This window comes from Artibeus jamaicensis, unplaced genomic scaffold (genome assembly GCF_021234435.1).
Source record: "Artibeus jamaicensis isolate MK-2021 breed Jamaican fruit bat unplaced genomic scaffold, CSHL_Jam_final contig_889, whole genome shotgun sequence".
Taxonomy (NCBI): domain Eukaryota; kingdom Metazoa; phylum Chordata; class Mammalia; order Chiroptera; family Phyllostomidae; genus Artibeus; species Artibeus jamaicensis.
This window is the reverse complement of record NW_026522005.1, coordinates 1,288,908-1,306,226: the sequence shown is the minus strand read 5'-3', so window position 1 is coordinate 1,306,226 and position 17,319 is coordinate 1,288,908. Positions and strand designations below refer to the sequence as shown.

The 17,319-nt window shown below is 35.5% G+C and overlaps 1 protein-coding gene across 2 annotated transcripts in view; it reads right to left on the bottom strand.

Moving 5' to 3' along the window:
• GABRB1 (gamma-aminobutyric acid type A receptor subunit beta1) overlaps positions 1–17,319 on the bottom strand; it is a 335,719-nt gene that overhangs the window by 200,071 nt on the left and 118,329 nt on the right. For both annotated transcript variants that reach the window (XM_053655002.1, XM_053655003.1), the window contains exon 4: positions 7,442–7,662. In XM_053655002.1, coding sequence (XP_053510977.1) covers positions 7,442–7,662 — 221 coding nt within the window. The remainder of the gene's footprint in view (positions 1–7,441; positions 7,663–17,319) is intronic.

The window sequence follows — 17,319 nt, the reverse complement described above, 5'->3', positions numbered from 1 at the left end:
AAGTTGGACCCAAGAAGAAACACATCAAGGCACATCATAATTACATTAGCCAAGATTAAAATGAAGGAGAGAATCCTAGAAGCAGCAAGAGCTAAGGGGACAGTCACCTACAAAGGAGTTCCCATCAGACTGTCAGTGGATTCCTCAAAAGAGACCTTACAGGCAAGAAGGGGCTGGAAAGAGGTATTCCAAGTCATGAAATCCAAAGACCTACATCCAAGATTGCTCTATCCAGCAAAACTTTCATTTAGAATGGGAGGACAGATAAAGTGCTTCCCAGATAAGATCAAATTCAAGGAGTTCATCATCACCAAGCCCTTATTATATGAAATGTTAAAGGGACTTATTGAAGAAAAAGAAGTTAAAAAACATGAACAGTGAAAGGACAGCAAACTCACAGTTATTAACAACCACACCTAAAACGAAAGCAAACTAAGAGGACAGCTAGATCAGGAGTGGAAACATAGAAATGAAGATCTCAAGGAGGGTTAGCAACAGGGGAGTGGGAGGAGGAGAAGGGGGGAGAAGGTACAGAAAATAAGTAGCATAGACAGTAGATAGAAAATAGATGGGGGGCAAGAATAGTATGGGAAATATAGAATCTAAAGAATTTGAGACACATGGTCATAAACTAAAGGGGGGTAATTGTGGGGATGGGGGGGTACAATGGAGGGGAATGAAGGGGGAATAGAACAACTGTAATGACATAATAAAAAATAAATTAAAAAAGAAGAGAGAGGATACAAATAAACACTATCAGAAATGAAAGAGGAGAGATTACAACTGATACCACAGAAATAGAAGGGATTGTAAGAATTTACTATGAAGAACTGTATGCCAAGAAATTTGAAAACCTAGGGAAAATGGACACATTTTTAGAAAAGTACATTCTTCCAAAACTCAATGAAAAAGAAGCAGAAAATCTGAATACGCCAATAACAGCAAAAGAAATTGAAGAAGTAATCAAAAAACTCCCATCACACAAAAGCCCTGGACCAGATGGTTTCACAGGAGAATTCTACAAAGCATTTAAGGAAGAGCTAACCCCTATTCTCCACTGACTATTTCAAAAAATCCAGAAGGATGGAAAACTCCCAAATTCTTTTTATGAAGCCAGCATCATCCTAATTCCAAAACCAGATAGAGACACAACAAAGAAAGAAAACTTCAGGCCAATATCACTGATGAACATAAGACACTAAAATCCTCAACAAAATATTGGCAAATCACACCCAACACTATATCAAAAAGATCAGACACCATGACCAAGTGGGATTCATCCCAGGGATGCAAGGATGGTTCGATATTCACAAATCAGTAAATGTAATACATCACATAAACAAAAGCAAAGACAAAAATCACATGATCATATTAATAGATGCGGAAAAAGCTTTTGATAAGGTACAACACACATTTATGATAAAAACACTTAGCAAAGTGGGCATAGAGGGAGCATTCCTCAATATAATAAAGGCCATATCTGAGAGACCTACAGCCAACATCATACTCAATGGGCAAAAACTAAAATCTTTTCCACTAAGATCAGGAACAAGACAAGGATGTCCACTTTCACCACTTCTATTCAATATACTATCGGAAGTTTTAGCCACAGCGATCAGGCAAGAAAAGGAAATAAAAGGCATCCAAATAGGAAAGGAGGAAATAAAACTGTCACTGTTTGCAGATGACATGATAGTGTACATGGAAAATCCTATAGACTCTACCCCCAAACTGCTCAAACTAATTAATGAATTTGACAAAACAGTGGGTTACAAAGTCAATATCCAGAAATCAAAGGCATTTTTGTATACCAACAATGAATCAGCAGAAGCAGAAATCAAGGGAAAAAATCCCATTTGATATGGCAAAAAGAAAAATAAAATATCTGGAAATAAACCTAACTAAGGAGGTAAAAGACCTGTATGCAGAAAACTACACAGCCCTGAAGAAAGAAATCAAGGAAGACACAAACAAATGGAAACATATACCTTGTTCATGGATTGGAAGAATTAACATCATCAAAATGTCCATACTACCCAAAGCAATTTACAGATTCAATGCAATACCTATTAAAATGCCAATGGCATATTTCACAGACATAGAACAAACACTTCAAAAATTTATATGGAACCATAAACGAGCCCAAATAGAAGCTGCTATTTTGAGAAAGAAGAACAAAGTAGGAGGAATCACAATACCTGATATCAAATTGTATTACAAGGCCACTGTAATCAAAACAGCTTGGTACTGGCATAAAAACAGGCACATAGACCAATGGATCAGAATGGAGAGCCCAGAAATCAACCCAACTCTATACAGTCAATTAATATTTGACAAAGGGGGCAATAACATAAAGTGAAGTAAAGATAGTCTCTTCAACAAATGGTGTTGGGAGAACTGGACAGCTATGTGCAGAAAAATGAATCGTGAGCACCAACTTACACCATACACCAAAATAAATTCAAGGTGGATAAAAAGACTTAAATATAAGCCATGACACCATTAAAGTCCTAGAGGAGAACATTGGCAGGAAAATCTCAGATATTTCACGCAGCAACATTTTTACTGGTATATCCCCTAGAGCAAGGAATATAAAGAAAAGAATAAACAAATGGGATCTCATCAAGATAAAAAGTTTCTGTGTGGCTAAAGAAAACAGTATTAAACTAAAAAGACAACCAACTGTATGGGAAAACATATTTGCCAATGATACCTCAGACAAAGGTTTAATCTCCAAAATATACAAAGAACTTACACAACTCCACTCTAAGAAGACAACCAACCCAATTAAAAAATGGGAAAAGGACTTGAACAGACAATTCCCCAGGAGGACATACAGAAGATCCAGAGACACATGAAGAAATGCTCAATATCGCTAGGTATCAGAGAGATGCATATTAAAACCACAATGAGATACCACTTTACACCAGTCAGGATGGCTATCATAAACAAAGCAACCAACAACAAATGTTGGAGAGGTTGTGGGGAAAAGGAGACCTTAGTTCACTGTTGGTGGGATTGCAGACTGGTGCAACCATTATGGAAAACAGTATGGATTTTTCTCAGAAAAATAAAAATCGACCTGCCTTTTGATCCAGCAATTCCACTGCTAGGACTATATCCTAAGAACCCTAAAACATCATTTTCAAAGAACCTACGCACCACAATGTTCATAGCAGCACAATTTACAATAGCCAAGAGCTGGAAGTAACCTAGGTGCCCATCAGTAAATGAATAGATCCAAAAATTGTGGTACATATATACAATGGAATTCTATGCAGCAGAGAGAAAGAAGGAACTACTACCCTTTGCAACAGCATGGATGGAACTGGAAAGCATTATGCTGAGTGAAATAAGCCAGGGGTTGAAAGACAAATACCATATGATCTCACCTTTAACAGGAAGCTGAACAACAAAACAAATAAGCGAGCAAAATAAAAACAAATACACTGAAATAGAGAACAGGGGGACAGTGACCAGAGGGGAGAGGGGAGGGAATTTAAGGGGAAAATATGGGAGGGATTTAGAGGAACAAGTATAAAGGACACAGGGACAATAACTAAGGGGGGTGGAAATGGGAGGGAGGTGGGGTGCATGGGGGAGGGGTGGGCTGGGATGGGAGAAATAAACAGAAAACTGTACTGGAAAAATAACTAAATAAAAATTAAAAAAAAAAGATTTTAGGTAATTCATCAGACAATTATAATGTGTATATCAGTTTGGACCTGCTGTTAAAAAAGCAATAAAATATGAGAAAGGTAAACTTACTTTAGATCTGCTAGTATTGATTATCTGTAAAAGTAGCATAATAATAGTACATAGTTCATACTGTTGTGTTAATGATGAAATATATAGGTAGAGCATTTAGTGTAGTGACTGATGCATTATGTCATTTCAATTATTACATACTAGGGTACTGGTTGAATGCCATGATACAGTCGCAATCAATATTAGTTAAAATGATGTGATATGTACATCTTGCTCGGTGCATGATTACAGTGTGTACACACAAGTCCACATACATACTCTATAACACACTTACTGAGTGTCAATATGAGCCAGTATTTGGCTGAAGGGTTTTCACTATGAATTTCACTTCCGATTCTCATGAACCCTCAAAAACACCCAGCCCTGAGCTTTCCTTTGGTAAGAGATGCAGGAAAAAAGCATTACAAAACTTTGAAAGTAAAACTAAAGCAAGGGTTAGGCGGAAAATGCAAAAGAAGGGACAGTTTAAGAAGGTTAAATTTGCCACTAATTGTCTTTTAGAATTAAGCCATCCTATGCCTGCCATTTTCAGGGAAAGGTGAAAGCATGTTTCAGCACCCACAGGCTAGGCCTTGGAGAGAATCAGTGTGTGCAGCCAGCTGGAATGCGTTTGGACAAGAGGCAGAACACATCTAGTCATTTATTGTGATGATTGCTCTTTGGTTAAAAACCATCATTTAGATACATGGTTTTTATGTATCTAAATGTTGCAGCTGACAACTAACTATCTTGGGTCACATGACCACATCCTACAAATTTTCATTTCCACTTTTTGAACATTTATTTAGTTTGAGAGAATGGATACAAAGGCTATGGAAATAGAGTTTATGTTCTCAACAAATATACAATCTTTTTTGCATCACAGAAAAATAACTCTAAGACATAGAAAGAATATCCTGAGAGGTACAAACAAATCTCCTGGGCCTTTATTAGATTAAAGTGAAGTAAGGTATCAAATGTGAGAGGGTTTTTATCTGGTCAGGAAGATTGTAAAAATCCTCCTGGAGAAAAAGGAATTTGTGAAAGGATTTAAAAAATAGTAAGATAGGAGAAAGTAGTGAAGTAGGGAAAAGTCTTTGGGAATAGAGAAGGGAGGGCATTTCATAGGAACATGCTGTTGCTAGATAAAATACAACATGCTCAATTACATTCGAATTTCAATGAACAGCAAGTAGGCTTTTTTTAGTATAGATATGATACATGCAATATTTGGGTCATACTTAAATTTGAAATGTTCTGGAGGTCTTTAAACAAATAGTAAGTTGTTTTTAAAGGGTTAGATTTTGTAGAAGAAGGAAATGGGCCATAATGTGGGAAAGACATTTTGGTTATTCATAGAAGTTCTTAGGTTCCACACAGAAGACTGAAAACATAGTTTTTATGGGGACTGTAAAGTTTTTTTTTTTAGTGCAGGAACAATATGATCTGACATGCACTGTAGAATGAATAAGATAGCAGTGATGAAAAGGAGAAAAACTGAAACAGAAAATTGGCCAGGAAGTGACATACAGTGAGATTATTAATTTGTTTGGTGATTAGAAGGGTTTGGAAATAAAGAAGGTTGAGAGAGAGTAGAAGCAACAGATTGGACAAGGGACAAAAGAGAGGTAAAATCAAAGATGCTGCGTTGATGCCTATTGACTGGGATGACGATGATTTGTTAGCAGCTGGGAAAGGCATGGGACTTGGTTTTAGGAAAAATGAATAATATGAAATAGGGGTCATGTCAGGAGGAACTGGCAGGGCATCCAGATACAGATTCTGAGTAAGCAGCTACAAATACTCTCCTGCATGCAATGATTTTAGTATTTTAGATATTTCAGCTGTTAAATTTAATAAGTTGGCCACAATTAGAAGCAAAAGACAAACCATTGATCAAATAGCAAAAAGACAGAAGAATGAGAATAATGAAACAATTGTTCTTGATCTTGAAAATTTTGCAGTCAAGCTCAATCATCACTCTTAAATTAGAGAAGTCAAGAGTACATATTGAAAATCAGCAATCACGTTGGTAATTTTTGAAAGAGCTGTTTTAGGAAGGTAGCATGGATGAGAGCTACTCTGGTTTTGGAGATTGAGGAGTGAGCGGATGGAGAAGTAGAAGAAACCAAATGGCTGGTACATGAAGAGAAATTGAGGGGAAGGAGCCAACAGAGAGGGAAGACTGAACAATTTAATAAAAGAAGAGAGCAAAGTTTGAAAAGAATGAGCAGCAATTATATGAACCTCTAGGTTAAGTTCAGAAGTTTTATTACATATATTTTTTCCACTTGCATAATGTTTGGGGTATTGGTGAAAGTACAGACATTAATTGTAAGATTTTGGTCCTTCACTGGAGTTTTGCCTTGGAGTTATTGGTGTATGGAAGGATTTTAAGGGGCTGATGAAGACTCTGAAATAGAAAGTTGGGAGGCTTGTGGATATAAGCTTTTACTACCTTCTCAAAGGTATCATGAAAGGTGACAAAAATTAAAGACCCACTATTCTACATATCCTACAATATGTTACAATTCAGATATTTCATAAGATTGGAAGCTAAGTTGAATTTTAGCCTAAAATTATAACCTAAAAAACCCCTTAACTATATGAGAGTTAATAATAGACCTCTATAAGTTTTATAATACCTCTTTAATACTTCATTCTTAAAAATATAAAGAAGTGAAACAAAAGTCGCTCTGGTGCAAAACATTGTTGATATAAATTAAAGATAATCTAACATGCTGATACATTCATGGACTAGAAGACTTTATAATTTTAAAATGTCAGTTCTCCCCAAACTGACCTACAGATTCAATGTAACCTCCATTATAATCCCAGCAGTCTTTTCAGTAGGGAAAGATGAAGGACCTAGAACATCCAAAGCGATGTAAACAGTACATCCAAAGCAATCTTAAACAGTAAATAAGAAAGTTGGGGGACCTGGCTTCATGACTGGATGTACGGTTGTGGCAATTTAAATGTTTTGATACTGTGTAAGGATGGACAAATAAAACAATGGAAGAGAATAGAGCCTATAAAGACACTCCTACTTATTCAATCAAAGACACCAAAACAATCCAATGGGAAAAGTCCTTTCAATAAGTGATGCTGGAGTAACTGCATAGCCACATGGAAAAACTAAACCTCAACCCCTACCTCATATAAACCAAAAAAGTCAATTCAGTATGAATTATATACCTAAATATAGAAGCAAAAGAGAGATTTAGGAGAATTAAGACACTGTAAATCTTGTCAAAGTCACCACAAATATCATCCTACTTCTTTAATATATCATTTTCCCACTCCTTCTCATAACTAAGCAGTCACACTGAATACCTAGAACCCATTTCACTTCAGTACAGATGACTCTGAGATTATGAAGCAATTGGTTTGAAATGTATATAACTTACACAATAATCTAGATGTGAAATCTGTCTGGCAATGACACTTTCTTGTTACTGTTTATTATTTAAAGTTCAGAATAAATAATTCACTTCCCTTTGATGGACCAAATTGCCTATCTTTAGATCAAATGGTTCCAAAAGAGATTTTATGGTTTTTAGTATAGTTCCATTGTACAGATAAAAGCTTTTATATATTCTCTTCCTTGATGCTCTCTCCTCTGCCCATTACCAAAAGAAAAAAACATAAAACCTGACATTAACAGTAAAACACGCAACACGAAGCCACTTACCGGAGCCCATAGAGAACTGTCCCATCAGGATGCAGCCGGATCATTCGGTTTTTCACCGTCACCCCATGCACGAAGGATTTCTTGTCATTCAGAAAGTAGGTATCGGGCACCCAGAGCTGGTCAGCTACCCTGTTGTCTAATGTGAGGTTCAGTGGGATTCCAGAATAAGAAAGCCTTTTGTCTTTCCAAGACTGCTGGAAATACATGGTGAGTGTATAATCCTGTGAAATAAAGGAAACGAAAAAATAGAATTTTACTATCATCATCATCATCATCTGACAGCTTTCATTAAGAACGTGATAGCTTGTGGTATTGTTGATGACCAGAGACCCTTGGTCCTGCTGTCCCCTAAGAGGTTACACTTGAATATGTTAGAATTTGCACCTGTAAGTATAAGGCAATCAGTAAGTTAGAAGTACTAGACCAATAAATACACGCACAACCATTTCCATCAATATAGGGAAAACGCATTTAATGGAATTTTAAAGTTTGAAGTTAAGGTGATGATGTCAAGAGAAGGTCATAAAGGAAAATTATACCCAGAAATCCATGTTTACAAAAACAGACCTCTGGATTTTATACTTACAGTACTCCATATTTTGGAGGAGAATGCTTGCTGAATAATAACTAAAATGTATTTACTTAAAAGGAGAGGGTGTTTCCAAACTCTAAATGCCTTTTGAATAAATACTGTTTTTTGTTCTATAAATGTTATCAATACCATTATTTGACTCTTTCTAGCACATGTGAACTTGTCTACCAGTCATAAAAGGTAGTTTATAAAGCACGTTTGGATGGGGGTGTTTATTTGGGCTGAGAACACCACCAGTGGTGGAACTGCTCATCCGTTCTTCTCTTATCCTCATTCCTCTGCTTTTCAGGAATTTGTTTGAGGTCACAGTTGGGTCTGCACTTGAGTTTGTTTCCTCACCTCCTATAAAAGTTACACTAAGGATGTCCCTTTGCTCTTTTCTTTCTTCCCAGGTTTCCCCTGGCAGTGAGAGAGAGAAAAATGTGAGCAGAATAAATGGATCCAACTTATAGGAGAGGAATGATGATCTTCAATCTTTGGTGGTTGTCTGTTTGTAAAGAAATCTGTTGATACAAAGGGTAGTTTTCCATGAAAAAAATCAATGGTAGCAATGAAATCATAAAGTATTTAAGATGTGGGCCCCAATATAACAAAAACACAAGGTACACTTTTTCTTTTAAATGGCATTTATGTGTCAACAGTGACTCTATGAATTGTAGCAGTTAAAAAAAACACCATATACCTCCAATACAATGTATACTGCCATAGTTGTACAGAGTGGTATGTACTCCGTATTCACTAGTTGAGAATCACTGACTCACATCATGCCTCACATGTGGGCAAACTGCACTTTAGCTAGATCCCCACATGGATATCTATGCATTTCTGAAAAATCCTAAAAGATAACACAATACTTATTCTGGATAATCAGTTCCAGTGTCCTTCAACCACTCTATTTAAGAATGCTTATACTGTTTATTTAGAAAGCATCTTGTAAAAATTCAAAGCCATTCTTTCTTGTTTGACAAGGACATTTGTTATTTGCTACTAATCATGCAATATTCTTTTTAAAGGTCTGAAACCTCCTTCAACCTTACCTTTAATTCAAAAAAAAAGTGGAACACACAGGCTTATACACAATTCTCTTTTCAGTTGCTACTATTCTTATTTGTATCCTCTTCAAGTGCTTTCTTTCCAGAAGAGAAGAAGTAGAAAAACTCTAGACCTTGGATTCCGAAACACCTTGACTCTAAGATCCACCACATGTGGAGGTGTGTAACCATGAGCAACTAACTTAATACTTTGTATCTAAAGTGCCTCATTTAAAAAATAAAAATAATAGTGTTTCACTGGTTTATTGTGAGCATTGCTTGGGAAAATTATAATGAAGGTATTTAGAAGCAGTAATATGCTATACAAATATATTGTCTTCACAACTGATCATTGCTATTTAAAGATTTAGATCATACTTACAAATTACTTGCAGTGTACAGATTCATTTTCATCATCATTTCTATTTTTAAAGAGCTGTTCATGAAGGAACTTGTATGCAGAAGGACCCCTTTGATTAAGAAAACAAGCAATTGTCTGCAATCATTTGTAAATTTTGGTGCTGGGATCTTGTTTGCAATTCAGTCAGTAGCCAAACACATGTTATTACAGATTTTGGCAAGGGAATTAACACAATCAGCCATGGAATATATGTGTTTCCACACTCAGAAGCTTCTAGTGTCTCACAAGTACTACAAAGTATTTCCTCACAATGAGTCCACAGTGTAAAAGTATCACTTTACCTTCTCTACAATACCATTTTAATGTGTAATGGGCAAAGACTTATTACTGTAAAGTATAAAGGGCTATAATAACAAAATAAAACTCTAATCATATATGCTATAATTAAAGTATGAGTTTATGGTAAGTAAACAATAGAGAGTGAAAAGGTGAGAATAATGCAGGCATGAATCACCCCTGTGGAGAGTTAGGTGTGCGGGGGGCTCATGTGCAGGTGTGTGTAGATTTTTCCTTCTCTTTATGGAAACTGTTTTGTTTTCTGTGGAGAGAGAACTACACACATGCAGTAAGACCTTGGCTCTACAGAGCTCACCCTGTTTTCAATAAATATTGACGAAAAGTCACATCATGGTTCTAAATTAAAGCAATAACTTAGCCTATTTCCAATAAGAAGTAATTTGGTGAAGATTTATGTGTGCTCATATGTTACATCTGGAAGTGCGAGGTGAGAGGTAAGTACCCTGTGGAACTCTTCTTATGCTTGTCTAGGGTTATTATTCTCACCTAGAAACTGACCTGATTTCATGATAAGTGGAAATATAGACATATGTAATTCATAACCTTAATAAAAACTTTTGAAGTTAATGATAATTGTGTTGATAATGATGAACATTATGAATAGACCTAAAACATAGAAATCTTTCCTTTTTGTACTATGTGCATTATACCACATGCATGATAATATTTTTTTTTTCTTGAGAGTGCTCTGTGCTCTGTGATGTTTATAGCCTTTCATACCTGCTAGCACAATTGTTCTCAGAACCTTGTGAGATGGGCAAAGTCTCTATTATAGAATTTATGAGTCTGACAGACAACTTGCTGTACCTTAAATAGACTATTCTTTCTCTCTAAGCCTTAATATAAATATGGACAGTGACATTTGAATATAATAAAACCTATGACATCATTTTTGTGTGTCCCATTTTTAGATAGAAATGAAAGGCTTAAAATTGCTGTATTTTTTCCTTTCATACAACAGATTTTCAATTGATTCTTCATTAGACCAAAGTGCAAGCACTCCAGGAAGAATAAATAATTTTTCAGAAAAAAATCAAAGGCATTAATACTTCATCCACAAACACTAAAATCACTTTTCTTCAGGTATGTTTCCAAGAGTCCAACCAGCTTTCTGAAGCGTGTAAGCTACTCCTTGAGCGGAAGTGTTACATATTTAGAGACTATGGGCCTCAGGGGATTCTTTGACACTGAGGCAAATGAATAGGATTAATGGGTGTGAGGTTGCTAATGAAATTGGTCAGGCTAATTCAGGCATGAGAAAATTTAATTCATTGAGGAGAAGCAAGATAGATGATAGCAAATTGGAGTGCTCAGTCGAGCTCCAAAAGGACATACTTTTAAAATCTAAAAATGTTGAAAGGAATAAGAAAGTATATTTAATAAATAAAAATGAGTCTTTTGAAGAGTAAAGATAACATCTCTTTTACATAGTAGTTTTAAACTCAGGGCGATCTTTGCTCCCCAGAGGATGTTCAGCAATGTCTGGAGACAGTCTGGTTGTTGCAGCTGGGAGTTACGCTGTGTTCCACCAGCATCTGTGGGAAGAGGCCAGGGATGCCCCCACATAATGCACTGCACGGTACAGCCCCCGCAGCACAGAATTATTTGGATCAAAATGTCAATAGTGTCAAGGTTAAGAAACTCTGTTGTAGCTAAAAATATCTTTCTTTTTAGTATTAGTAAAAAATTTTCAAAATATTTTATCATTTTCATCATAAAAAGTATGTATATTAATATGTTTACCCCAAGATTTTAATATATTCCCCAAACCTTTGTGAATGGGGCACTAGATCATTTATAATTTGCTTCTTTACCATAAAAAATAATTTGGTAAAAAATCCATTACTTTTAGCATCAGAGTAGGGCTAAAGAGTTATATGTTTTAGGCAAATATTTTGAGGTGTGTGTTTTACCAGAAGGAGCTCTAAGAAGGCTTTATATCAGTTGGAAAAGCGAGAGTCTCTTGTTAGCTACCTCCATGATCAGCCCATTTCAGACTAATTTGTTTGTGAAAAGACAAAATATTGTGTTAACATCTTGTAATATTGCATCCACTCAGAAGGATCATAAGAGCAATCCCTCTTTTTAAAATTGTTCTTGGAAAAAAGTCTATACACATATAGAAAGAACCAGGGCTCTCTCACACATTTGTATTTTATTTTTCATCAATTTGAATATACATTATGTGGGGTCCCAAATACAAATCCCTCTTTCCTGAGATACATCTATACCAGTTTACTTGACCTTGAGATCTGCTGTTTCCAAAGCTAAGGCTGCTTTTCCCAAAGGCTGAATGTAGTAAAGCTGTGCATCATTGCCTACCACTTCTACAATCACTTCTGTGATGGAAACTGCCCTGCCTACAGCCCTGGCTGATTGACAAAGACCACATTTTACATCAATAATGCTGCCCTAGCCCACTTTGAGAATGGAGAGTAGATGTCTGATTTATGAGCATTTGATTCAGAGGCAGGCAATAAACTTATACCTGGCTCAAAAAAAAAAAAAAAAAGATGAGGTGGACCAATCAGAGTCCTCTCCCAGAAATTTTCTATTGGATAAAGGGTCTGAGACAAGAGATGTAGGACCAAGTACAAAGGTCATGATATTTACTAGGGCTGCACTGCTATTGTGAGGTTAGGAAAAAAAGAAGAAACCAGTCTGTAGAGGAAGAAAGAAAAAAAAGAAAGGTGCAGAAAATAGCCATATGAGGGAAAATCTGGCACGTTATAGAATGAACAACCAAGTTCATGAAGACTTTCTACTTCCTATTTCTATTTCTTGTGAGGTCTGGACATGTTCAATACTTCAATTTTTTATGAGCCCTCTTGTCTTATTATGACAAACCCCACTTTTCTTGTCCTAAGCTGATTTCATCTTTATTTCCTCTAATCAGAAAGAGCCATATTAATGATGCTGATCAACCTCCATAACAGAATTTCATTAAGCAATAACTATACATGTTAAGGAAACCCAGGAAAAGCAATCATCTTGCCCATCTTCTGATTTTAAAAAAAGAGGTGTTATGAGAAATCTGAGATTGCGAGATATTAAATAACTGATTAAAAAAGGCTTGGGAAGACATGTTGGTTTTATTAACCAAGAGAGCAAGGAGACAGAAAAAACACATTTACTCCTGTTGAGATAATTCCCTGTCAAACACAATGACAATTATCATGAAAAGTAACCTGAAGACTACATGTATGTGCTGGCAACTAGTATTACCTCCTGTAAGGACAGAAAAAAAATGCACACAAGTTGCACCTCATGAAAACAAGAATAGTAAAGAACGGCCTGACAAATAAAGCAATATAAGTTGTAATTGAAATGAACCACACAACATCTGTTTCTAATGGAAACCTCTAGTTTAAAATAATATTTTGTATATCAGTATCACCATTATGTACAGCTGCAACAGAAATTGTATCTTTAGATTTGTCGTTAATTTCTGAACTTTTATCTTAGTGTCATGTAGTACTTTGTTAACTGTTTGTATTGTATATGTTTGTTGTGCTTACTCCTTAGCCATGTTTTGTTATATCTTTAAACTATAGGCATTCTTATCATTGCCAAAGCCCGTGTTCTTAGGTATTCTGATTTTTTTCAGCCACTGTAGCCTTGTGCTCTGCCTCAGAGGACATGATCCTTTTTTACCTTTGTCTCATCCTAAATAACCCCGGTTGGTTCATCCATCTGTGTAGTCAGATTTTTTGTCAATCTCTTGTTGTGTTCCAAACAATTTTGTAATTAATCAACTTGCTGGTAGGCAAAAACATTGATAGTTATTGGCCTATATAAAATGAGAGTCACCTAAGGAAATCATGCAGGCCCATTGTAATAAATGAAACACATACCACATTGACATGACACCTGAATTATGCACTCGTGTTCTGAAGTAATGAACTTGAAAGTCTCACTAGATGAAGCTGAGACTATACCACATATAAGAAGTTCAGCATTTATAATTTTACATCTACTTTAGAAGCTGTAAATATTTACTTTCTTTAACAATATAAAAACATTTTTCTATACGATGTACCCAACTTAATCAGATTCTCAAATAGAGTTGTTTCCATGGTAAAATATATTGAAATGTTGGGCCTGACACAGGGATAATTTCCTAGAAACATCTGAGTAAGAAAGATCTTAGGTTATTAGAGTGACTAATTCATTTTGTTAATATTTAATGATTGTTTACTATACAGGGGTAGACAAAAGTAGGTTTATAGCTATAAGTGTGTAAAACATGAGTTTATTCTTGTATTATTATTTATTTATTATTATCATAGTATTTATTATTACTAATCTATTTTTTACCCAATTCTGTGTTGAAAGAATTGTATTATATTAGATACATTTGATGAGTACTGAGTAATACATTTCCTCTGTCTACTTCAAGAGCCTCATAGGCCAGTGGGTGAGATGCAGCTGTGCATGTTTCCAAGCAGTACCACTGTCCTCTGTAGGTTTCTTAGTTCTTTCATCACCTGTGCAACCAGATCCCTGCATGAAAGTCCATCTGATTCACATACAGAAATGAGAGTGGTTCCACTTTTCTTTATTGGCAGCTACCTACTCAAAGAGACAAGATTACCTACTCAAAGAGACAAGACTCTGAATGCAGAGTAGGAGGATATCAGTTTAGCAAGCTCTGGCATTAACCTGCATAACAGAAAAATGAGCCAGAGTTGACTTAACCCAGCACTGAAAGAGAGGTGAAGGAGAGGGAAAAATGGGTGAAATACATAGGGCAGAATTTGGAGACATTTCTGTTGGGAGGTTAGAAAGGAGCATCAAGGATTCTGACCTAAGTGAGTAGATAGATAACAACTAAGAATGAAAAATCTGGAGCTGAGGATGACTAATATATTTGGACTGGTTTGTGTTGTGGAGGCCTGTGGCCTTTGCACACAGAGGTGCCAAGTAAGTCCTTATGGGCCGAATAGGACTCAGGGAGAAACACAGCTGTGTGAGTCACAGTGATAGATGAAGCCTTGGAAATGGACTAGCTCACCATGGAGACAGTACAAGGTGAGAAGGGGACAGAACTCCTGGGAAATTTGGTTTTAACATTAGTCATTCAATCTTTTGAGTTTCTGAAACACTCTTCTACTTTGATTGTAGTGCTTATTTTGTAATCATTTCTCAGTCCACTAGATTTTGAGCTCCCTAGGGGCAAACATTTATATTTTTAGGCACTGCCATAGTGCAGAGTAGATAGGTGCTCAAATAGGTTAGCCAAATGTGAGTTATGTAGTGTTGCGTGTTTGGGGGCACTTGATATCAGCACTAAAAATGTTAGTGCAAACTTTCTTAAATTCCCCCAAATTGGACACCTTTAAATGATATGTATAGGGACTTTCAGTGAGCTAAAATAATTAATAATCCAAAATTTCTATTTTCTAACCACTCATGATTAATGAGTTTATAATTCCCACTAATATAGGAAATTGATAAATTTCTAGGAGATGGTAAAAATACATGTTATTAAAAGCAAACTTACTTTTTATAAACAGGCTTGGCTAGTGTGGCTCAGTGGATTTGGTTCACAGCAACCCTGTGAACCAAAGGGTTGCTGGTTCGATTCCTAGTCAGGGCACATCCCTGGGTTGTGGGTTAGGTCTCCAGTAGGGGGTGTGTGAAAGGCAACCACACATTGATGTTTCTCTCTCTCTCTCTCTTTCTCTCTCCCTTCCCCTCTGTTTAAAAATAAATAAACAAAATCTTTTAAAAAAGCAAACTTACTTTTTACAAATGAATTAATAGTGACTTTTGACAAAAAGTTAATAGACATATTTTGAATTATATCAAATGAAATTATATTGGTAGTTCCAACACTTTGGAATTATAAGCCTATTTATACTAAAGTTTTAAAAATAGATCTGTATTCAGTGAAACTTTTAAGCTCACTTGCAAGTTAGTCAATATTTAAAATTATCAAATTGTTAGATTGATGATGAGTTCACCAGGAGGATAATTCATAAACTTCACTGAAATTTTAAATAATACAATTAAACAACATTTTAAACAACATAAGACACACCAGATTTTTCAAAGTTCCTTAGTTCCAGAGGTACATAAAAAATTAGTGTTTACAAATTCCCCCAAATCTAAATAAATGCAAAACTAAAGTGAGCTACTTGGAGGATCTAGTGAAATGTTCAGAATGTGTTGGTTCAGTCTGACCATCCTGAGCTGAATTATGACTAGCATTGTAACCAGCATATGGTATGCATGGAAACTTGAGAATGACAAGCTATAAAGTGAGCTAAGCTGGGACAGAATATGAGACTTAGAAATAAAGCAAGATTCTATCAACACACACACACTACTTAAAAGAGATTTAAAAAATCATCATCATTTTCTAGCCCAGGAAGATAATTTTTTTCTTGTGATTAGTGATCTTGCAATGTGTATAGAGTTTAAAATGGAGCAGTAAATAGCAGAGATTTTTAAGTCTGGAACTGTTTTGTGGGTGGTTAATGAGAGCTTAGGAATTCTTAACTTAAAATTAATAGAGTGGAAAAGGAGAGATTGTTAGTGGATGCAGTGATATCTCTCAGTAATCAAATATTTCTTATATGTGTTGGAGCTTTGAAATACCTTCCCAGGGGGAAATCCTTAGGGCGCTCTCAGAAATCTTATTTTTAGAGTTCCTAAGGGAAAGATGAACTTGCATCAAATTATCGTTCTAAAGAGACTGTGGGTAATGATTTTTTGGAGTCACCAAGAAACTCTCAGAATAGAATGAGTAGTAAATTATGGTGCCCGAATGTCAAGTTTATCCTGTGCACTTAAGAAAATTTTGGTGGTTACCTTACTTTTCCATGTACTGAAAAAGTAAGTACTCTGTATATGCTACTTATTTTTATTTTGAATATTTGCTACCTTTTTCAATAGCTATTTATTTATTCATCTGTTTATTTGGTTATTGCTTACCAACCTCCCATTCTTCATCCTATTTTCATTCACTAGCCAATTAGTAATTTCGTGGCAACAGTTTGTATGTTTGCTCACACTCATACAATTTTCTAGGAATGCATAAAAATATAGATGGAAATTTGTCGCTGATTAAAAAAATAGCATGATATTCATTTCTATGAATTTTTCTTTCCTTAATAGCACAGCACAGAAATTCTTCCAATTCAAAAGGTGGAGGTATATAGTGCATGCCATTTAATGGCTACAAGAATTTTATATATAAAATATGGATATTAATCATAATTCTATTAATGTTCATTGAAATTTGTTTTAAAAATGTTATAACTATAAGTAATGCTGCAATAAATCTCTTTCAATAGATAGATTACGAACACTGGTGTTTACCACATCATTACATATGATGCTATGTTCTGGAGCTTAATATGATAACTTGCTAAAGTAAATAAAAATAAAACCATGGGCTGCTCCTTCGCTGCACTATTTTCTAAATATTGAACTAAATTCAAACTTAGAGAAAGTGTGAAGATTAAAGTTAGGTTTACAGAACCAGAGAACCACATAAATATCCATATTGACTATCTCTAGGGGCTCAAAC